Source organism: Balaenoptera borealis, assembly GCF_965194805.1.
Source record: "Balaenoptera borealis genome assembly, chromosome: 2".
In the NCBI taxonomy this organism is placed as follows: Eukaryota; Metazoa; Chordata; class Mammalia; order Artiodactyla; family Balaenopteridae; genus Balaenoptera; species Balaenoptera borealis.
In genome coordinates this window covers 106,636,813-106,661,490 of record NC_138867.1, presented here as the reverse complement: position 1 = coordinate 106,661,490, position 24,678 = coordinate 106,636,813, and the positions used below count along the sequence as shown (strand labels likewise).

Here is a 24,678-nt window from a genome sequence, read left to right as displayed (position 1 = left end):
GCATGCTGCAACTAAGAAGTCCACGTGCCACAACTAAAGATCCTGCATGCCAGAATGAAGATCCCACGTGCTGCAACTAAGACCCAGCACAGCCAAAATAAATAAATATTTTTTTTAAAAAGAAAGAAAGAAAATGCAACCAATTACAGAATTGCTGGAAAATGAATGAGGGTAAATGCATCATGGTTAGGTAGTAACTGTAGAGCATTTAAATAAAGTCATACCACATATATATAAGACACAAAAAATAACTTAAGACCTAGTAAGCATATAATAACTACTTTAATCATACTGTAATTTTAACACTTGAAAAATTAGACTGACCACTTAAACAGGGAAGAATTAGTGTGAAACAAAAATTAAGAAGCAGAACTGGAGGGACAAACACATACTTAGGACATAATCTGAAACTCATTACAGAACAGTTTTAATTAATCAGGTATTGGCAAATTATTGCCTTCCTGTTAATATTTCACTGGTCAGTTTATACCATACAAGTCAGTATATATCACAGACGCTCAGCTGAATGAATTCTCTAGTTTGACTAGTAACACAGCCACAGAAGTCCCTGAACTCAGCTTCTCTAAATCACCTATTATGTACCCGTGAACAAAGAATCCATGTTCATTTTCAGTATGGGATCTATACACATGCTTGGGTTTGGCTTCCTTCTTTTACAAGTGCCATTAATTTTCACTTTTTTCTCAAGTACTTTTGTCCTTGTTCATTGATTCTCATATACAGAAATATAAGAACAAAGTGTTACATTAAGCAATTCAAAATGAGACCTAAATTATTAGATGGTCTCTTAGAGATAGAATAATTACATACCTAGAAAAAGGTATACAAAATTAGTTTTTGGATATTAAATGGCATTTCCATGAAACCCACCAAAGATTATTACACTGCATATATACAAGAATAGATAAGGGCAAGAATTTGTGTTCACCAAATGCTTGCTAAATGAATAAATTCTGTTGGAGATGTGTATTCTTATGGAAAAATTCACCCAAAGTATAATATTGATAGACTTAAGAATGCAGACTTTTAAAAGCTACACATCTGAAAAAAACAGACAAGAAACATTCATGTTTCTAAAGATAAAAAATAGAAATTCAAATATCTGGATTTTTTAAATGACTGCCTTCACATGTCAGATAAAACAACAGCTTACGGAAACCAAAACTGACTCTGAGGTCAGTTTTAAATCCCATTCATAATATTCTATAGCAAAATACTAGGCAACTCTCTGGTTGCTTAGATAACTTCTTAGCAATTTTGAGAAGCTATTATAGATTGTCAGGTTTATCTTATATAAGAGTAGCTACTCAATAAATTCAGACTGATAATTTTTCCTAATTTATAATCTCCTAGATGGAAATGAGACTACAAAGGAAGATGAAAGACCAACAAGAAGAACTCATGCCAATGATTTCAAGGCCTGTGTCCAGCTACCTTTCTTTTTCTTAACTCAGCACTCATCTCTGACATTCACCTCAGGACCATTCTTATTTAGAAAAACAAACAAATTACAGGGAATGAAAGGGAAAAGCCATTTAGTTTTTTACCTGCAATCAGATAACAGGAACCATTCTTAATAAAATTATTTCTAATCATATCCACAAAACAAAGATTTTTTTTTTTTTTTAGAAATCAGAAACTAGTACTTTCTGGAAGGCAGACTGCTTTTTTTTTTTTTTTTTTTTTAATTTTATAGCTACTTTTATTTTTATTTATTTATTTATTTATTTTTGGCTGTGCTGGGTCTTCGGTTCGTGCGAGGGCTTTCTCTAGTTGAGGCAAGTGGGGGCCACTCTTCATCGCGGTGCGGGGACCGCTCTTCATCGCGGTGCGCGGGCCTTTCACTATCGCGGCCCCTCCCGTTGCGGGGCACAGGCTCCAGACGCGCAGGCTCAGTAGTTGTGGCTCACGGGCCCAGCTGCTCCGCGGCATGTGGGATCTTCCCAGACCAGGGCTCGAACCCGTGTCCCCTGCATTAGCAGGCAGATTCTCAACCACTGCGCCACCAGGGAAGCCCAAAACAAAGATTTTTAAATCCTTCAAAACAGATCCACTCTACATGGAGAGCCAGGCCAGTTAGGCCCAGCTGTTTGAGCTCTGTGTTAATATACAGCAAGGTTCTTCTGAACAGCTGTCTGGTGGCAGTTGAACACCACTCAACACTAGTGCAGTTATTCAAGTGACTATCAAATAATCCCATTTCTGAGGCTCTCTTCATACCTAGAGTTCAGAATCAACATGCCATTTTTATTATCTAGCCATGGTCCAGACTTTTAGAGGAAAAATAAACTTTATTTGGGCTCAAGGTAAAGGTTATTAATATGCCCAAACAAAAACCTTCTGTCCTGAAACTAAGTAATCTATCTCAAAATAATAGACTCAAGCTGCATATTAAATGTGCTTGCCCTAACATTCATTTATCAGCTTCAATACTGTCCTCAAAGTATCTTCCCTTCCAAAGGGAGAAGGAATGTGAGCCACAATATGTCTACTATGGAAAATTAATGAACTTCTCTACAATTAAGATAAATGTAATTTAATACACAAAATCTCCAGAAAGTCGTGTTATCACAATTCCATTAACAAGGGTCTCCTCTGACACAAGCAAAAGACTAAGATGCTTCTGAACAAACTCAAAAGGTGCAATGGATAATTTCTGGTGGTAATAAAATTCTACTACTCATTCAATAAACTGAGCAGTCAACACATTAGCAACAACCCAATCAAAATCAGGCAAACCCTAATTGCAATCAGATTAAAATTAGGAAAAATATTAAATAAGACCAACACTGGACCACAGACCATTTCTCTGAACAAAAGAAATCCACTGACATAACAGACAAAAGAGTGGGGAGTGGACACATACAGTTTAAGTCCTAACAAAAAATGACTTATTGGGGAAAAACACAACCAACAATCGCAACTTTGTTATATATGCCAGGCCACTGATCTGGGTGAGTGGAAATCAGCAACGAACAAAATATACCATCTGATCTTATGGAAGGTACCTTACACTGGGGAGAAGCAAACAATAAACAAATACCTATACAGTAGGGGTAAACAGTATTTTGAAGAAAAATAAATCAGAATAAAGAGTTAGAGAGGGACTTCCCTGGTGGCGCAGTGGTTAAGAATCCACCTGCCAATGCAGGGGACACGGGTTCAACCCCTGGTCCACGGAGATCCCACAGGCTGCAGCGCAACTAAGCCTGTGGGCCACAACTATCGAGCCTGCACTCTAGAGCCCGCAAGCTACAACTACTGAGCCCGCGTGCCACAACTACTGAAGCCCACACACCTAGAGCCTGTGCTCTGCAACAGGAGAAGCCACCGCAATGAGAAGCCCGCGCACTGCAACGAAGAGTAGCCCTGCTTGCCGCAACTAGAGAAAGCCCACGCACAGCAACGAAGACCCAACACAGCCAAAAATAAATAAATAAAATAAATAAATTTATTTTTAAAAGAGAGAGAGAGAGAGAAGAGGGGAGGGTGATCATTTTATATAGTGTGGTCAGAAAGAGACTGATTTTATGCCAATAGCCATTTTTCACATCAGAAAATCACTTTTCAAACCCAGATTTTATCCAACAATACAGTTACTAATATCATTAGTTATTTCACTGCTCCTCTATGGGTTATGTGCAACCCAATCTTATAGGAAAATAGTCTCCTACAAAAATGGTTATTACTAAGTCAATAATTATTTTGGGGGGGGCCTAGAGAGTGCAGGAAATGTGCTGATACAAGAAGAAGCAACATCAGACACTAGCCCTGTCCACAGAGAGTTCCACTCTAATAAGGGAATCAATCAATCACACAAAATTGTCTTAACAAATCAAACTTGTCAGCAACTTTCTTGTCTAAGAAAGACAAAAAAGTACACAGTGCTGCAAGAACACCTGATGTAACTTCTGGGTAAAGATGGCACATTAGACATTACTCCACTATTACCCCTTCCAGAAACGCAACTAAACAACTGAGGAACAAATTCACAATGAAAACAACTGATGAGGAAAGAACAAAATTTTAGAAGCTGAAATTAGATGAGTGAAAACGAGCTTAGTCCACCCAAGAGTTCTGAATCCCAAAGCCAGACACAGGGCTATGTGAGAAGTAACCTAATTTATATTGCAGATACTGCTGATAGCAAGAGATACCCTGGTACTCTGAAGTAGGACTAGATGAAAATCTATTTAAGAAGCAAAGCAGATCGCACTCCAAGTTCCTGGGCCAATGGCCCCTCATTCACCAGGATAAAAGAGGAAAGGTTTATTCTCTAAGGAGTAAAACAGAATCTCAGACCTGGCGTCACCTGGTACAGCCAAAGGCAGCACTACCATACTGAAAAGGCAGGAGAATTCCAGTGGACTTTTACAGATGCTGATGTCGCCTCTCAATCTCCCTCAGCTTAAAGCACGCTGTGCAGCCAAAGCCCAAGAGGGAAGACCTGAAGACACTGATACTGGGTGTTCCCAATGAAATGATTCCACTGTTACACAATGAAGCTTAGTTAAGAAGCCCCACTCATGCGTAGAGCTTCCCATCAGATTTTTAGAGCCCTACTTCTAAATACAGAGGACATACAATAGTCATCAGACCTCTGAGAAAAACTCTGTGAATGGACTCACTCAATGGCCATTCCACCCTCCCAGTTGTGCTTTCTTAAACTAGAAAACTAAAAACTACATTTGCCAGAATCTCTTGCAGCTAGGCTTCTGGATGCAAATTATGTACTCTAATACATCCATAAGTGATATGAAAGAAAGCAGTATCATGGGGCCACCGTCCTGGTCTTTGTGGCAATTTTGTTGCTGATAAGCAGGGTCATTAAAACCTGAAGTTCTTTTGTCCTGTGTCAATACCACACACATTACTGCAGTAAACTGTGGAATCAGGAACTGACTCCTTCAGTTTTTGAGATTGCCTTGGCTATTCTGGATACCATGCGTTTCCATTTAAATTTTAGCTCAGCTTGTCAATTTACAAACGAGGCAGCTGTGACTCTGACAGAAACTGCACTGAATCTGTGGGTCAATATGGGGAGAATTGCCATCTTAACAATATTAAGGTGTCTAGACACGGCTGTGGGCTCAGGAAGTCTTAGGGCAGCCTCTCTGCTGATGGGTGGGGCTGTGTTCCCACCTGGTTGGCGGCCTGGCCTGAGGCGTCCCAGCACTGGAGCCTACAGACTGTTGGGTGGGGCCAGGTCTCAGTGCTGGTTACCTGGGCAAGATGTCCGCCTCGAGGAGAGTTCATGCAGATGGATACTCCCCAAAATGTCCGCCACAAGCTTTCATGGCCCCAGAAGAACCACAGCCAACCTCCACCTCCCCAGGAGACCCTCCAAGACCAGCAGCCCCAGATCCAAGATGTCCAGTCCCTTGAAGCAGGTTCTGGCTGTGATGGTCACCACCTTCCACAAGTACTCCAACCAAGAGGGCAACAAGTTCAAGCTGACTAAGGGGGAGATGAAGGAATTCTGCACAAGGAGCTGCCCAGCTTTGTGGGGGAGAAGGTGGATGAGGAGGGCCTGAAGCTGATGGGTGATCTGGCTGAGGACAGCAACCAGCAGGTGGGCTTCCAGCAGTGCACTGCTCTTCTACCCCTCATCACTACCGTGTGCAATGGCGTCTTCCAGGGCTCCCCAGAGCAGCCCGGATGCAGAACTCCTGGCTCCCTGCCATGGGTCTTTTGGGCCCAGGAGGACTCTGTCTTTTTTAGTTTTATATTCAGTAGACGTTTTTGCTTCTTGACAACCCCCTGCCAAAAAAAAAAAAAAATATATATATATATATATACCAATATTAAGTCTTCTAATCCATCAATATAGGATGTCCTTCCACTTATTTAGGTCTTCTTTAATTTCTTTCAACAATGTTTTGTGATTCTCAGTGTACAAGTCTTGTACTTCTTCTGTTCAATTTATTCATAAGTACTTCATCTCTTTGATGCTACGGAAAATGAAGTTTTCTTAATTCCATTTTTGGAGTGTTCACTGCTAGTTTACAGAAATACAGCTGAGTTTTGTACATTGCTTTCATACCCTGAAATCTTGCTGAACTTGTTTATTAGCTTTCAAGAGTTTTTAGTTTTTGTTTTTTACAGATTCCTTAGGATTTTCTTAGAATCATTTCATCTGCAAATAGAGACACAGGTGACCCTTGAACATCAAAGGTTTTAACTACAAGGGTCCACTTACGTGCAGATTTTTTTCAATAGTAAAAACTATAGTACTACATGATCTGCAGTTGTTTGGCTACAGAGGGCTGCCTATAAGTTACACATGGATTTTTGCCTTGCAAAAGTCACCCCCCCAACCCCCGTGCTGTTCAAGCGTCAACTGTGTAGTTGTTTTACTACTTCTTTTCTGATCTGAATGCCTTTTATTTCTTTTTCTTCCTTAACTGCCCTGGCTAGAACCTCCAATACAATGTTGTATATAAGTGGTAAGAGTGGGCAACCCTGTCTTATTCCTGACCTTAGGGAGAAAGCAGTCAGTCTTTACCATTAAATATGATGTTAGCTATAGGTTTTTCACAGATACCTTTTACCAAGTTAAGAAGTTCCCTTTTATCCCTCATTTGAATATTTTTATCATGAAAGACTGGTACATTTTGTCAAATGCTTTTTCTTCCTCTATTGAGATGATCATATAGTTTTGGTCCTTCGTTCTATTAATATGGTATATTACACTGTTTACTTTCACAGACTGAACCAACCTTGCATTCCCAGGATAAATCCCACTTGGTGATGGTGTATAATCCTTTTACATGTTGGTGGGTTTGGTTTGCCAGTATTTTTGCACCTATATTCATAAGGGATATCGGTCTGTAAAGTTTTTCTGAAATAACGTCCATTCTAAGTCCATTCTCCAGTTTGCTTGGTGTCATGAGGCAGTTGTTCTTACAGCAACAGCAGTGACAGCTTCCTGGTACTGAAGTATAGCTATACACTGTTTTTTCAATTCACTGGTTTCAGTGGTGACCTCAGACATAAAAGCTCCCAAAGAAGATCCGTTCTACAGTGTTTGAGGTATTGTTCCTGCTTCTCTGACCCTTCTAATAATTTTTTATAAGCATCTACCGTCCATATTGTTTTCCTTTCTGATTAAGATATCTATTTGTTTCCTGACAGATACAAAGACCCAAACAATTAGAAAAAGCAATTAACTTGGAACAAACAGGAACTATGAAGGAAAAGAGACTTCTGAAAAGAGAAACCACTGCATCCATGAAACTGAAATGAGATCTGTATGCTATAAAGAACCACTGAGAATAAAAAGAAGCTATTGGAAATTTAGAATATGACAGCAAAAATTGGAAGATAAAATTAAGAACATCTAGCAGAGAAAAAAAGATTTTTTAAGATAAGAAAACTAAAGGATCAATTTAAGAGGTCCAACATTTGAATAACAGGAGTCTCCAAAAGTAATAAAAGGAAGAAATCATCAATAAGATAATTTAAGAATGTTTCCAAGAACTGAAGACATGAATTTCCAGACTGAAGAATTCTCACCAAATGACCAGCACAATGGATGAAAAAGATCCACACCAAGGAACATCCTTGTGAAATTTAAGAACTAGACCACAAAGATGATACAAGCTTTTTAATTTTTCACTCATTAGTACTTCTTAGCAACAACAAAAGCTAGAAAATTGTAGAGCATGCCTTCAAAATCCTGAGGTAATATTCTTTACAACTTAGAATTCTATACCAAAACTATCAATGCTTATATGAAACACAACTAGACTAGAATAGAGCACAGACTCCAAATGATACTTCCTTAGTAAGATAAAACTGGGACTTCCCTGGTGGTCCCGTGGTTAAGAATGCTCCTTCCAAAGCAGAGGACGCAGGTTTGATTCCTGGTTGAGGAACTAAGATCCCACATGCCGCAGGGCAACTAAGCCCACACTCCGCAACTACTAAGCCTGCCCGCCACAACTAGAGAGCCCGCATGCTGCAACTAGAGAGCCCACGTGCTGCAACTACTGAGCTCACGTGCCACAGCTAGAGAGAAGCCCGTGCGCCACAACGAAAAATCCCACATGCCACAGCGAAGATCCCGCGTGCCACAACTAAGACCCAACGCAGCCAAATAAATAAATAAATATTTTCTTTTAAATAAGATAAAACTAATAGAAAGCCTCCTGATTCTGAATGACTTGATGTTTTAACAACTGGTATCATCTTTCTTTATAGTTAGACAAAACTAAGTAAGTGGGAAAAATGCTATTTTTACAGGCAATCAAAAGGTGGTACCTGGAAGGGAAACTAAGTATAGTACACTGTTGAGTTCTGCTGGGGACTATGTTCATAGAGTATAGGTATTTTTGCTATAACACAATATATGTGTTCCTGAAAACTCTTACATTCTGCACATATTAAAATTAACAAAGAATGGGAAAAATAAGGTTGGAACAAACCACTAAAAACCTATGCAACCTTGTAATCAGAGCACCAGCAGTAACATAATTAGTACCCCAGGGACTTCCCTGGTGGTGCAGTGGTTAAGAATCCACCTGCCAGTGCAGGGGACACGCGTTCGAGCCCTGGTCTGGGAAGATCCCACATGCCACGGAACTACTGAGCCTGCGTGCCACAACTACTGAAGCCTGAGCACCTAGAGCCCATGCTCCGCAAAACAAGAGAAGCCACCAGTGAGAAGCCCATGCACAACGAAGAGTAGCCCCCGCTCACCGCAACTAGAGAAAGCCCACGTGCAGCAACAAAGACCCAACGCAGCCAAAAACAAATTTAAAAAATAAAAATAAAAATAAATAAACTTTAAAAAATAATAATGATGATAATTAGTACTCCAGGAGATGACTTGGACAATGCAAGCAGTCAGTTTAGTGTGGCTAGAGCTGCCTCAAGAGATGCTCAGAGATGCCCAACATCAGAGTGGCCATGCTGGCTTGCAGGAACTGAGACATTAGAGATAGAAATAGACTCTGAACACAACCCCGGCTATAAGAACAAAGGTGGTGCACACCTCTCTGGGGGAGGGAATCCTGGGTGAAGGCACTCCTTTAACTTTCTTAAAATAGAGTTGAAATCAGAGCTTTCTTTCCCTCTGAACTCTACTCTTGATATTCTGACTCTCCTTTACTAGGAAAAGTCATATATAAGTCAATACAACCTCTAATTACAATAATATCATTTCTCTATTTACCAGTCACATATGAGCCAATTGGTGCTACAGAAGCATTTACAGAACACAGTGAAATAATATTTTATATACCAAAACTGATCTAAACTAATCTCAACTAAAATGTAATGTATGACTATTGGGAGGATAAGAGGAAGAAAAATTTGTTATGAAGAACAAAATGAAAAACTCAATTCCTCATCGTCCATGGCAAAAAGTCAACAATGCCATTTAGATATCGAGAAAAATATCAAAGGAGCAGTTAAAATAGTTGAAGGTAATTTTTTCATAAGAAGTCTTGGAGATCTCTGAATCCTTAAATTATGTACACACATACATGTTTGTTGGATAGTCACAGGTTTTGTTTTTTTTTTTTTCAAAGCTCACATTTAAAAAACCGGATAGGGAAGATTTCCCTAAGAAATGAATTAAACAGAGATCTGAGGTTTAAGGAGGAGTTAACCCAATGATGAGAGAAGTCCAGACAAAGGAAACTGCATATGCAAAGGCCCTATTAAGAGAGAGGGTGGTAAACAGGACTGAATAAAAAATATCATGGTTGGAGAGGAGAGAGCAAGACCAAGTATGGTGTGAGTTGAAGCCACAGTCATTCAGGAGCCAGCTCATGAAGAGAAGAACTTTTAGGTACGTCCAAGTTTGTCTAGGGCAATTTCCATTGATGCCAGTGTCCCAGCATAATTATCAATAGCTCCCTCTCTCACACCAAGAAGGAAGTAACCCTGTTTGAATGCTAAATTATACGGTCACCCTAGTATTAGGTAATACTGAGGCTTTTACTCTTTATCCTAGAAGCTACTATCCTGGAAGCCACTTAAAGTGTTTTAAGCAAAGGTGGTGAAGCAATCATTTTTTTAGTGCAGAATGTTAGAGGGGTAAGTGTTCTGGTACCCTATCCAATGTTGTGTTATATAAACATTGAGTAAGAATCTACTTTAAATCGACCTTTAAGAATGTCTTCTTTCTTTCACATCAAACACTCTTTATGACCTAAACTCATGACCTTTAGTCCCATTTCTTCCTTAATTATGGTCAGTGGCTTTGACCCTACTGCTCTTCTCTAGCATTAGATGCTCCTCACAGTCAACAATAAGTTCCCACGAACCAAAGTCAATGGATACTTTTTAGGCCTTATCACACCAAAACCATACTACCATTCCTTTGTAAATCTCCTTGTTCCATAACTCAATTCTTGTCCTTCCTCTCTGGCCATTACTTATCATCTTCATTGTGGGTTTTCTATCCCCTACCTAGTCCTCACACGTAGATGTTTTCCATGTCTCTGACTTCGCCCCTCTTCTTTTCTCTCTCTACCCCCAAATATCACCATGCTCCAAAAACTGTATCTCCAATCAAGTATCTCCTCGGAGCTCCAGAGAAGTACTCCAAATTGCCAGCTGACATCTCCATCTAGAAATCCAGCAACTCACTAACTCACTAACACCACTAACTCTGAGTAGGGTCCTCCAAATCTGTTCCTGCCCTACCAGTCTCTGTTAAGAGCAACACTATCTCCCCAGGTGCCCAGGCATGGAAGCAGTCACCCTAGACTCCATTCTCCCTAATCTCCCATGCTCAGTATCTCTTAAATCCACCTTCTGCCTTTTCCCACTTCCTACCTCAGTTCAGGAGCCATCTCATTACTCCCCACATGTCCGTACTAGTGTTTTTACCTCTACTCTTCTTTTCCTCCATGCAAAAGCCAGACTGACGATGCCACTCTTCTGCCTGAAATCCTTGAGGCTCCTGATTACCCAAAATCTAACCATCCCTCACACCAAGTATTTATATAGATATATACAGCTCTAGTTAGATGCACTATTTGCCTTTCAGGACAACACCTCTACTAATGTTTTCCATTTAGAAGCCAACCCTACTTATCTCTCAACACTCAGATTTCACTGCCTCCCCAATTCCTCTGGGATGTCTCTCAAAACTTTACAAAGCTCCTACTCTGCCTTATGTGGTATGTAGCCCCTCTCTCCATAGCAAGATGTGGCTACTGCTATCATAGCACTTATTACATTGTACTAGCATATTGCAGTTACAGTATCACAATACTGTAGTGCTTTTTATGTCTTCCTCACTACATTGTAAGCAACTTGTTAACAGGCACTAAGTGTCCCATCTCCCTGTTACCAGCATCTGATTCAAGGCCTGGCATGTAGTACTTGTAATAGGGAAGAACAAATCTGACTCCATATTGGATCTGTTTCTTCTACGTTAACCTTTGCATTCTATTACTTTTGCTGTAAGTTAATCATTAAAGGGATGTTGCCTACAGCTTAAAGTATACATAATGAGCCATCTCCAGGAACCCTGTCTCCCAGTTAAGCTAAAATACCTTGGTTTAGTTCACTAGGAATACCCTAACCAGGCCCACCTGGGAATGGATGCAGGAAAGAAGAAATTAACACATCCCCTCCCATTCTGGCCTGAACCAGGAAATATTAGCAACAACGTATCACCTTTTTTACTTTACCCCTCACCTCCCCCTCTTTGTTCTAAAAGAAACTAGCACCCAAACCCAGGCAAGATGGTTCTTTGGGACACTAGTCCACCATCTTCTTGGTGTGCTGGCCTTCCAAATAAAGTCACTATTCCTTGCCCCAACAACTTGTTTCTCGATTTACTGGCCTTCTGTGTGGGGAGCAGTACAAGCTTGGACTTTGTAACAGTACCTGTTCCACAAATGTGTGCTGAATAAAAAATGAAAAGAATATTTCTGCCATGAGTATTCAAGACTTATTTAGAGATTTTAGTTTATTTTGAAGTTATTATTAAGGCATGGAGTAAAGTAGGAGTTTTTCAACAAGGAAGAAAAGACAAAAGAGGTCTCTTTCAGTAATTCATTTTTACCCTTTCCTTATTAGCAAATGAAGCCCTCAGTATTTCAAACAGCTGCCTCAGTTACTGCACCCTCCTGACAAATCCAAAATTATCTCAAATATCACTGTGAAAAACTCACATCTACTACCATTTCCAAAAGTAGCACCTAAACCTGAAAGTCAACTGTCTTACGTAAGACTTCAAGTCCAAGCACAGATGACAGTGCTCCATGAGCCTGCTTCAGGTCGGTATTAAATGGCGTGATCCATGTAAAACCCCTATAACAATGCTAGAAGACAGAGCTAGGATCTATTCTAGCTCTGCCATTTATCTGCTAAGTTATCCCAGGCAAAATACCTAACCTCTCTGAGCCTCAAGTTTCCTCACCCATCAAACAGGGTTATCATAACACTTAAAAGACAGTGTCTGTAAAGCATCTAGCATAGTACCTGGCAAACACAATAAGCAGAAGATAAATGTTAGCTCTTTTTGTCCCACATCTTGCACCAGTATTCTAATCTCTCTAGGTCTCAATTTCTGAACCTACACAGTGGGCTGGATAGATCAGATGATCCAAGTCCCCTCCTAGCTGTAAAAGTGCTATAATCCTATGATCAATAAACACAAATGCAATAAAGGCAAAAAATTAAATTTAAAAAGGACCAAGCAAACATATTAGCTAGGGAAAGTCTCACTTATCATCTAGGTCTACAGCAAAGATATCAGCAGAAACCTAAGATTATGACCCAAATGTGGATCTTTTTACTCCTTTATGTTCGCAACATGAGCATAACAATAAAAACGATCGAGAACTAAAAAGAACCTGCAGAAATTAAAAATAAATTCCCCCAAATGGACACCCATATGCTGTTACTGGCATCAAAAATTGGCAAAGTTGTAATTACTTTATCCAATGGTTAACATTTCACCAGTAAATTAGTTTAACATTTAACCATTTTTATCAATATGTTAACAAGGAGAAAAAATTTGATATTGTCAGAAAGTGGGAAGAGGATAATCATGGCCCTCTATGGCCTCTGAGAAATTAGGTAGTCACTGCAAAGCCGACATCTCTGGTCACGGTAAACTAATCCTACCCATTAAAAGCTGCTGACGTATCTTCAAAATGATGATATAGCACATTTACTGACATGTAAAGAAGTTCACAAAGCAGTGTAGCATGAAAGAAGGTTACGCATCAATATTTATCATGAACCCATTTTTCATTAATAATGTGGATATAAAAAGAAAAACTTCAGAGCTCTTATTTATGGAACTAAGGGTGACTTTTACTTTCTTCTTGGTGTTTATTTGTATTTTCTAATTTTCCATAATGAATATATAATTTTTGTGTGACAAAAAAATTAGTTTTTTAAAATTTCTCAAGTATAACAGCCAAAACACAATCCCTTTTATCAGAGAGATATACTGGAAAAAAAAAAGAATTTAAAAACTCTAATTAGGAAACTTCCCTGGATCCCAGAAATAATTGGGAACTTCAGTTAGACAGGGTCTCGTCACCCAATTAACACTTCAGGCTCATTCTCACTGTTTGTGCATGAAATAGACCCACAGTGATGATATAAAGTCTAAAGATCTCTAGCTCAGAAATATCTGAGGTGATGTCATCTGGACAAATGAAAAGAACAAGCATAATGGAGTATATGGAGTATATGGAGAAAAAAAAAAAACATTCAGTAGCGTATTTTTATAGTGCTTTATCTTTCATTCTGTGCGTTTACTTCCTTGAGTCTGGGTACACCAAAAGATTACCTAGTCTAACCTCCTAGTTTAAATAAACAACTCCAAAAGATATCATGCTCTACCAAACATCCTTTGAAAGCATGGGAAGGAAGCATCATGATGGTTTCATTACTTAGGACCTGTCTCCTAGACTTTAACACCAATTCTAGGGGTCTATCCTTCCTGTTCTTCCCTTGAAAATTAAAGTAATATTTACCATGGAGTTTTATACCTCTCATATTAAGGCAAGGGTGTTACTGGCAACTTGCTTCTACCAGGGCAAAATAAGGACATAAACAAAAGACCAAGTAATACACGGGATCAAGATTTTTGTTTTTCAATTAATTATCCTACCTACAAAGCAAAGTCCCTAGAGCAGATTAGCATTTATTACTTTAGATTTGAAAACTGAAAAATGAATGTTAAAACAACCCTGCAGATACTGTTTAGCCCTGCACCTAAATTTCATTCTGTGACCAAAATATGTAGAAAGTCAACAGAGTAAACATATACAATAAGTCCAAATATACAGTAAATCCCCAGCACCCCCTTCTCCCCAAAGACAGAGAAAAAAAATAGTTTATCTGATTTACTTTCATTTCCATATACTTCCTAATTTCTTCAAATAGCCAATTCTGATAAAAATCCATCCGTTACTATGAAGACAAGTAAATGACAGGCTAGAAAAAGATCTGGGTTTCTTAATTCTTCCTGAGATTCAGAAAACTACTAGTTATGCCTTATCCCAATTACACAGATGAGGCATGAAAGCTCAAAGAATTAAAGTATTAATACCTGCCCCAAGTCACAAAATGTAGGAAGGTGCAACTTCATGTAGTGCTCTTGCTTAACACTACTGTACCTCAGGCTACTGTGACTGACAAGTGTCCCAATTATACATGCGAGTAGCACGTGAACATCTGTACACATTTTTTAACGAAAACACACAAATACAAATTTCCCAACAGGAGTTTCCTTACTAACGTACTGACAAAGTAAAATCAGAGGAATGTCGTTTTCCCAAAGGAATATACTATGTAGGCTTGATCCCCTCAACTTCAAACCTATCCTATTCAAAACTTGCTTGAGGATGGAGGTAGGAAGCCTACAGATCTCCAGGTGCATATATACTGTGAAAAAAATACAAGCAACATTACACTTTATTCTATTTTGAGAAAAACTTTTCTTTTCATAAAATTATATTTAAAAAGAAGCACCATCTGTTTTGAAAATATATGAAATTCTGCTTTAAATAACAGATTTTTTGTCCAGTATCTCAAAGATTAATTTGAAAACACTGGCTTTGAGGTCTAATACCTATAATACACTAAACTGTGTTTCTTGGGACATCCTTTTATTTTTTTTTAAGATTTAATTTTAGTTTTATTTTTTTGGCTGCACTGGGTCTTTGTTGCTGCGCGCAGGCTTTCTCTAGTGGCGAGCGGGGGCTACTCTTTGTTGACGTGCACGGGCTTCTCATTGCATCGTGGTGGCTTCTCCTGTTGTGGAGCACGGGCTCCAGTAGTTGCAGCATGTGGGTTCAGCAGTTGTGGCGCACAGGCTTAGCCGCTCCATGGCATATGAGATCCTCCCAGACCAGGGATCACACCTGTGTCCCCTGCATTGGCAGGTGGATTCTTATCCACTATGCCACCAGGGAAGTCCCGGGACATCCTTTTTAAAAAATTTTTTTTAATGAAGGGACAGTAAATTGACTTGCTCAGCATCTCAAACAATCCTACAGCATCCATTATATTAGTTATATTCCAGTGAGCCCCCATCTCCAGTTTCCTAATTAATTCATACTTCTCAAAAAAGAGAAAATGGCTTTAGAGTTAATTTTGCATCCTTTCAAGCTTGAATATCTACTGTGAACCAATCAATCAATGAAATTTATTTGTGTTTGAAGAATAAAGCACAACTTCTAGAACCTGATGAGTCAAGCGAAGTTACTAAGAAGCAGTCAATTAAAAAACATGAATCATTACTCTCTTATATGTAATCCCAGAGCTCTAAAACTTAAATTTTAATTAATTCATTTGGTGACAAAACTGCACCTGAATGGACATGAGGCTATTTTTAGTTGTCTTTCTCCATTTACTGTGACTATTAATCTTTCCCTGCAGAAATCCCTGTTTCATATAGAGTGCTACCCCAGACCCCACTGGGGTGTCATATACAGTATACGCATCATACTACCTTCTTAAAGTTGGAACTGCTTTTAATTCCAAACACTTGTGGCTATAAGGGTTTTACATAAAAGACTATGGACCTGTACCACACTAAAGAAAAAAAAAAAAATGTATGCATCCACAAAATTAGTTACTGAAAAACTGTTCAACATAACTTGCTCTTACATTTAGTTTTCCTGCAGAATTAGTTAATACTGAAATTCTCAATTAAGTCAATTTTTCTTTGCTTTTACGTTTGAAGTGTTGACTGATGGTATTCATCCTCATTCTTGGCAAGTATTCCGCAAAAAAGCTTCCAATGAAATATAATTAGGCTTGGAATGAACTGGAGTAGCTATATCTTAGATCTGAGATCAGTTTCCCTGTAAGAGACCACCTGCACAGAAGCCGTTGTCAAATTCCTTCTAGCAGGACAAGTGCCTCCTAGAATTCTTCTGTCTTTGAGGTATGTTGTATGCTAAAGAACCAAAAAGGGACTAAGTAATTTTGGAACCTATAATTCTCTCAAGACTTGCTTTCTTAATCTAAATCCACCTAAATAACAGACTAATTACAAAGACTCTAACTCCAAATAAGTTACAGAAAATTATTCTTAAACAAAAGAGCTCAATGGACCCAAACAGATAATAAAACATTTCTTCCTTTTCATCTTACAAATTATACTTCAATTATTGTTCAAAATTAAATTATTTCCAAGATTTCCAAGGATTACTATGCACAGGCACTGACCTCCCCACTAGACCCCAATAAAAAAGCAGTATGGACTTCCCTGGTGGCACAGTGGTTAAGAATCCGCCTGCCAACACAGGGGACACGGGTTCGATCCCTGGTCTGAGAAGATCCCACATGCCACAGAGCAACTAAGCCCGTGCACCACAACTACTGAGCCTGCTCTCTAGACCCCGTGAGCCACAACTACTGAGCCCACATGCCGCAACTGCTGAAGCCTGTGTGCCTAGAGCCCGTGCTCCACAACAAGAGAAGCCACCACAAATGAGAAGCCCGCGCACCGCAATCAAGAGTAGCCCCTGCTCGCCGCAACTAGAGAAAGCCCACATGCAGGAACGGAGACCCAACACAGCCAAAAATAAACAAATAAATATTAAGAAAAAAAAGCAGTAAACAACGAATAAACCCATAGCAAGAAAGTGAACAGAAAAAGGATCATTAGCAAACATTTCAACAAATTTCTAGTAGATAAAATGTAGGATGTCCCTGGTGACACAGTGGTTAAGAATCTGCTTACTGATGCAGGGGACATGGGTTTGAGCCCCGGTCCAGGAAGATCCCACATTCCGCAGAGCAACTAAGCCCGTGAGCCACAACTACTGAAGCCCGCGCGCCTAGGGCCCACGCTCTGCAACAAGAGAAGCCACTGCAACGAGAAGCCGGCGCACCGCAAGGAAGAGTAGCCCCCACTCGCCGCAACTAGAGAAAGCCCGCATGCAGCAATGAAGACCCAACGCAGCAAAAGATAAATAAATAAACAAATTTTTAAAAAATAAAATAAAAACTTAGTGCCTTAAAAAAAATGTAGATAGATGCAAGAGGGAAGAGATATGGGAACATACGTATATGTATAACTGATTCACTTTGTTATAAAGCAGAAACTAACACACCGTTGTAAAGCAATTATACTTCAATAAACATGTTTAAAAAAAAAATGGAGATAAAAGTACCTATCACAGAACGTGCACACAGGGGTTACAGGAGAAAGTGAGGCAGACTTAAAATGAGGGATTAACTCATGAAACAGCTTTGCACCTCGCCCTCCTGGGCACCCCTTAACATAACTGCAGGTTTCCCAACAAGTTGGCCAAGAATACATCCCATTCCTACATAAAGAGATCCTAATTTGCTCTTACACTCAGAAAAGTGGGAAGGAGCTACCTAAATAACCCGGCAGTAATATTCAAGCATTAACTAGTCCTTCATTTGAAAATGTAGACAACCAAGGATCAGCAATTGACAAAAATGAGTAGGAAGGTACAAAGCAAACCAAACAAAAAGAACAAGTGACCAGGGAGGGAAAAGAGATAATCCAATTAACAGAAGAGAATTTAAAAAGAAAACCCTAAATATTACCCTCAGACAAATTAAAGAAAATAATGCATCCTTAAAAATAAACACAAGCGGAAAAAAAGAGAAATATCTCTACAAAAAGATTTCTTAGAATTAAAAGTACGACTTGTGCCTTTAAAATGTCACTATTGAGCTGGAGAAGAGCAAAGTAATTTCCCAGGATGAAAAAAAGAATTATAAGAAAACAAGAAACCCAAGAGTTCAACATTCCAACAAGAGAGAACAGAGAAAATGGAGCACAGAAAATGTACGGAATAAAGTAAATTTCCCAGAGCTAAACAAAGACCAAGCCTTTAAATGGAAAGGACCTGCTTATAACAACTACGATGCATAAGAGAATATCCACACCTAGACCTATCACCATGCAATCCCAGAAAACCAGGAGAAAAGAAAATTCCAAAGCTTCCTGAGAGGCAAAGCAATTACCAAAAGAAAGTAACTGTGACTGGCATTAGGTAGACATGAACAACAACTGGCTACTAGAAGACAATGGGGCAATATGATACTTTCCAAGCTGTGAGGAAAAATGTTGAACCAGTATTCTATACCTAGCCCAACTATTAATCAAGCATGAGACAAAAATCAAAATTACTTTCAGACACACGAGACTTGGCAAGTCTACCTCCTGCCATCTTTTCTGAATAAGTAACTTAAGGATGTTCTCCAATAAAATGAAGGAAGAAACCAAGGAACCGAAAATATGTGATACAGGAGGAAACTGGGTCTAAATCAGGTAAATTCCTAGGACGTCAACTACACATCATGTCTTAAGAGCAGAGAGCTTAAGGGAAGAAAGTAGCCTAATATAATAGATATTATAATTAGATATCTTTTAAAAGTTTAAAGGTATGCTAAAGGCAAATTTTTCTTTAATCAGCAAGAAAAATGGAAGGCTATTTAGGAACAAAATTGTACAAAGAAAGTCAGGATTGAAATATGAAAGTAAAATGTGTATGTTTTGAGGAATTGATGGAACATCAGAAAAGAAAATACATCCAATCCTAATAATAGATATATATGTTCAGACTCTCTATATATAGATATATATAGATATCTATCTATCTATCTATAAAATCCCAGTATACTACCTGACATCTCAAAGAAATTGTTTTCAATTGTCAAGCCCTCAGACAGGCCTTCCTTAACTACACCATCCCTTCACCCTGCTCTATTTTTATTCCCCTAGCATCTGTTATCCTAACACTATATCACATACACAGATTTCATTGATTCTAACACATATATTCTTCACTTTTTAATCTTGATGAAACCAGCATGCATTTTACAATCCATGCAGAGCATTTTACAACTACAGTCAGCCAGGTGGCAGTCTTGTTACTGTGTGAAAAACCTTCAGTGGATACCTTCTGAAAAGATTATAAAAGCACCAGCATCAAAATGTTTCAGATTAGATGAAATACAATTTTTACTTGCTTGCTGGGTATCTCCCCTATCATCAACGTAAGGGAAGTAACTTATTTTTTTCAAATCTCTGTATCCTCCACATAAAACAGCAACTGGCAGGTAACAGATAGATACTTAATCTGTGTCACACTTTAACATCTCTGAAAACAGGGTGGGTCCAACAGGATGGATCCTACATAGTTGGCCCTGAAGTTTTTCTTCTTAGGGGTACACGTGATAATGGTGAATCATATAAGCAATGGCATCCAAGATATGAAGAAATTCAGTAATGAAAAATTTGGAGGAAGATGGAGACAGTAGTGAGCGAACTGACCCATTTCAAAAGACGACTCCAAACATTAGAAAATCCAGGAAAAAGAAACATAAGCTTATTATTATTTTTATTTTGTGGAACTAAATACTCAAAGAAATAAAAACAAAAAGGGCTAAATGTGATTGTCTCCTGGAAAGAGGCAAGAGACATCGTTTTTCACTATAAGCCCCTCTATAGCTTTTTTTTTTTTTTACCAAGTGCACATATTCTTTATGAACCGTTCGTCAAGTATTTAACAAGATGGGGAAGTTGAGATTCACATACTGAAAATCACAGAGACCGAGACAGGAACATTTACACGGAGACAGAAAGACATTCAAGGGAACACAAAGTCAAAGTCAGAATCAGGTATCTCCAGAGATCTCAACTGGCAAGAGGGGATGAAGACGACCGGAATTCTGGAGGCAAACCGAGCAATATTCTAAAGCGTGACATCAACACTAGCTGCCTACTGAGGATAACTATGCCATTTTGCTCATCAGAAAGTCAAGGTAGGATCCGCAAAGGTTTGCTAGTTTATCCGTGTGCCCTGGACTGAAAAATTCAGACCCTCTTATGTGAAAAACTTACAAGCTCTCCCTCGCCACAACTCTCCACATTTACACAACACCCTTTCACCTGCCCTGGCCTGTCAACACAATGACAGATGCGGGGACTGAGCTGGGTCTCCCCTACACCCGAAAAACCAAGTGACTATGTCTTGGCGGTACAAAAGCTAGGGGAGAGGACTGCTGCGGGAGGGCAGGCGGTTCGCCGATCCGAGAACGGTGGCCAAGACGTGAAAAAACCCAGCTTGCGGAGTCCGGTGCAGAGAAATACCCAAAGACCCGCGCCTGTCTCCGCAGAAAGAAAGGACACCTTTCCCCAGAGAAAGCTAACCAGCTTGAAAACCCAACTTGCCCAGAGCCGACAGTGGCGCGCAGTTCAGACTCCGCCCCACCCTCTTCGCCCAAGGCAGGCGCAGAAAGATCGCAAAATGTCACAGGGCCAAGACTGAGCGCGCCAAAGCGGGACCCACCCCCGGGAGACCGGGACGCCCGAGGCAGGTCCCTCCCCTTCCTCTCTCCGCCCGCGCAGAGCTCATTCATTCTCCAGGCGGGCAGCCGGTCCTCCCCGGCCGGCCATTCCTGCACCGCAAACCCACCAGACGCTTTGTCTCAGGCCTGGCCGGAAACCCGGGCGCGCATTCGAGCGCGCGCCCAGACGCCACTTACCCGCACCTGGCGCCCGCCCGATCTCCGCGCGTTTAAAGCCTTCTGGATCCCGGGGTCCGAGGCCCGAAGCCGGTCGCCTGTCGTTGGCGGCCCCAGGCGCGCACTTCGCCGAGTCCCACTGGGTATCCAGGATCGGGAAATGTGCATCCCGGTCCCACCATCACTACAGCTTGAGACCCCCGCGCGATCCCCGCCCTCGCTGAAAAACACTAGATTCTTTCTCCTTCTTGGAGACCGAGACGCTGCCCCTTCCGAAGCACGTGAGCACCCCGGCCCTCGCCCTCCCGCCCGAGCTGCGCCCCCGGCACTCACTTGAGGAGCAGCTGGTCGTGCTCGGCCTTGAACTTGCCCAGCTCGATCTGCAGCTTGGCGCGCTCGCGGGCCGTGTCGTCGAGCGCGCGTCGCGCGTCGGCCAGCTCGGTCTCGTAGAGTGCCTTGAGGCCGGTGAGCTCGCGGCCGCGCACCTCCTCACGCTCCGTCACCTGCAGCTGCAGCGCGCTGTTCTCCGTCTCCAGGCTGCGCACCTTGTCGATGTACACGGCCAGCCGGTCGTTGAGCTCGCGCAGCTCCTCCTTCTCTTGCAGCCGCGACAGCCGCGTGGGGCTCAGTGGCGTGGCGGGGCCGCCGGCGCGGCTGCCCGTCCGCGGCGGCACGGGGGTCGCTGTCGCCATGGCGATCGGCGAGGAGAGCTGAGCGCGGAGGCCGCGGGCAGCGCCGGAACACGGAGGGGGCGGCAGGCGGAGAAGCCTGAGGGAAGGCACGAACCGACGATCCGCGCTCGCTGAAAGGCCGACGTCGGGGGGAAGGACGAAGCACCTGGGATGGCGGGAGAGGGGTTACAGCACAAAGGGCAAAGGGGGAGGACAACGAATCAATTAAATGTAAAACGCCCTTTGTAAGAAAACATGCACACACTCACACACGCGCGCACACACGCTCGGGAAATACGGGGTGAGGGTGGCCGGGAGAGCCGAGCAGAGTCCGCGCGCCGCCGCCGCCGCCGCCGCCGCCGAGTCTCCCGCCCGCAGCACTTTGTTTCCTCTCAGGCGGCGCTGAGCCGCGGGCGGGGGGAGGAGGGCGGAGGGGCGGGCTGGCTGCGAGCCGCTGGGGGCGGAGGTGGCGCGGGCCGCGGCGCCGCGCTCCCCAAGATGGCCGGCGCGCTCCGGCGTCTCCACGTGACCGTCGCTGGCCAATGGGGGCCGGCAACGCGGGGGCCGGGCCTGTAAATTCAAAATCTGGCCCGCAGGCAACCGTCGGCTCGGCGGGCCCGGCTGGGCGTGGCGGGGGACGGGGGGGGCGGAAAGGACTGAGGGCTGTGGGGAGGGGTGCCGGGGAGTGCTCGCGCGGCGGCTTTGGGTCCCGCGCCGGCCGGGCCTTCCCACCAGCCCGCGGGGACCGCTTGTCGGGTCCGGTTGGCGGATGGCGGGAAGGGGCCCAGAGGTTTCCGGGGCGGGTCCGCGCCGCCGCCCACACCCGGCGGTTCAGGGAAATTCAAATGTAAACGTCTCTAACTGACACACGCAAAACTCGTAGAGCCCGGGACGACCGCGGGCGTTGTAACCTTATCCCCGCCCCGCGGTGAGGGTTCGGAAAACAGCCTGGAGGCCCGGCCGCTGTGGAGTTACGTAATGAGCGCTGGTGTCCGAGGTTCAAGACCAACTGCGTGCGGGTTCCAAATGCAAGCCTTTATTTTTCTCTCAGGTGGAAAACGGTGTAGCAAAACACCTCCTCCCATCAAATTGACGCACGCGTGTCTAGAAGCGGATGGATAAAGACCACAGAACAGCCAGTGATGATGGGCGGTCCCCGATCCGTTTATTTCTTAACAATTTAGGGCTTTATAAAATCAAAACCACCTCACAAGTGATATGATAAACATGTTACTAAGTAAATAGCACAAGCTATTCATGGTCATGCTTCACTAAAATCCCATGTATCAAAATCTATACTTGCGAAAACTTAAGTAGAAATGCTTTTTGCTTTGAAAAGGGATTCCCCTGAAAAGTAATTGACCACAGTTCTAATAGAATGTCCATCAATCCCTTTGAAAAGTTTTAAACTTTTAGACTTAACATTTATTGAAGTTTACTATGTGCCCTGCCCTGGGCTTTTCGTGGATTATCCATCCACACATTCTGTGGTGTGGGAACCAGATTCCTTCCATTTGAAAATGTACCCACGCAATAGATGAATTTCCTTACAGCCGCCGGCAGGCGACAGGACTGCATTTGAACCCAGGCGGTTTCAATCGCCTCCAGAGCCTCGCCCTCAACTATAACCTGGAAGGCCAACTCATAACCCTTTAGGGACGCATCGGTAGAGTACTTACAGGTTAGTTACCTTAATAATGGCAGGAATGAAGACTAGAATGTTCTTTAAATATTAATCATGCACATAAGAATTAGTGAAGGGCACCGGTTGAATATCATCCTCCTTGAATTTCCAGGCACTCTATGAGTGATGATACTCTTCTTATTAACGGTTCTATTTCCTGCCCTGTTTGTTATCTAAAATACCTCCTTCCTTAACGTCCTTGACAGTTAAAAAGTTGAAAAGGTCCTTTTTTGAAGTTGGTGTTAGGAGTTCATAAGTATTCAAGTAAAGTTTTAATAACTTAAAAGGACCTTGAAAATCTAAATTACTTACAAAGAAATGAGGCCTAAAGAAGGTGAGTGCTGTGTCCAAGGTGGTAGAATCCGGATTGCAATGTAATTCCAGTCTTCTTGAGGCCCTTTCCACTACACTGACAGCTTGGCTTTCACTCCATACCCTCCTTTTACCTTAGACGTTAAAAAAAATATTTGGAAATATTTGAAAATTATTTTCTCTCCATTTTTGAAGACTGTATGTGAAGTGATTTCAGGCATGATCTCTACTGCTCTCAACCCCACTAAGCTTTCTCTTGAAAGCTTGAGAATCCCTCAATCTCATTGTTTTAGGAAACTCAGATTATATCCTATTAGCTGAAACAACAAATACACTGGAGTCAGACAGTTGGGGATTTGCTGTTGATAGCAATGTAACTTTATGGAAGTTACTCCTTGGTTTCCTCATAGGAAATGGGGATGATTCCTACCTTGCAGGGGTTTGCAATAATTAAAGTAATATGTGTAGTGTTTAGACATAATATGGGATGGCTAAATAGTAATCCTTACTAATAGTAATCCTGTGTCTCCGATCAAAAGCAATGAAAAAAGATGGAAAATCTCTTAGCCTTAGAATTAGGTACTTGTGCAAACATTTGGTCAGGCACTTTACTAAATGTACACTTCTCTTATTCTCTTGGCTTTTCCCAAGCCTAACTCCGTACCTGGAATAAGGCCTGTTTCATCCCTGCTCTTTCATACTGAATGTGTCCAGCCCTCTTCATTTAAAGAATTCCTGCAATCCCATTACCACCACCATTTTCCCCAATAAATGAGAAGTAGCAAATACTATAGGAGTATGGTGACAATGCTCCTGCATTTACAAGGACAATTATGATTTCAAATATTCTGCCTGATTTTTTTCTATAAACCTTCACTTACTTGTCAGTGCACGTGTTCTGATTAGTGGTTAGGCCATGCATATGGCCACCAAGCTTCAGCTTCCCATGGCATCACTTACCTCTTTAAAACTCCTCCCAAAACACACAGCTGCCTCACTACATGCAGAGAATTTATTTGACATTTGCCCTACTTTCTGTATGTC

General features: G+C 41.6%; 1 protein-coding gene and 1 pseudogene across 4 annotated transcripts in view; one reads left to right on the top strand and one right to left on the bottom strand.

Annotated features, from left to right (window-relative positions):
• The window catches only part of LMNB1 (lamin B1), a 67,605-nt gene extending 45,492 nt beyond the window's left edge, over positions 1 to 22,113 (bottom strand). Inside the window, exons 1-2 of one of the 3 annotated variants that reach the window (XM_082380708.1) lie at positions 21,908 to 22,113; positions 21,301 to 21,804 (exon numbers count right to left, since the gene is read on the bottom strand). In XM_082380708.1, coding sequence (XP_082236834.1) covers positions 21,301 to 21,659 — 359 coding nt within the window. In that variant the 5' untranslated portion in view covers positions 21,660 to 21,804; positions 21,908 to 22,113. Of the gene's footprint in view, positions 1 to 20,674; positions 20,692 to 21,300; positions 21,805 to 21,907 lie in introns of those variants that run through there. The other 2 variants (XM_082380706.1, XM_082380707.1) reach the window with 2 other exon arrangements.
• LOC309623652 lies at positions 1,656 to 7,982 on the top strand (annotated as a pseudogene). The gene has a single exon. The product of its transcript is annotated as an uncharacterized misc_RNA (transcript).
• Positions 22,114 to 24,678: the final 2,565 nt, after the last annotated feature.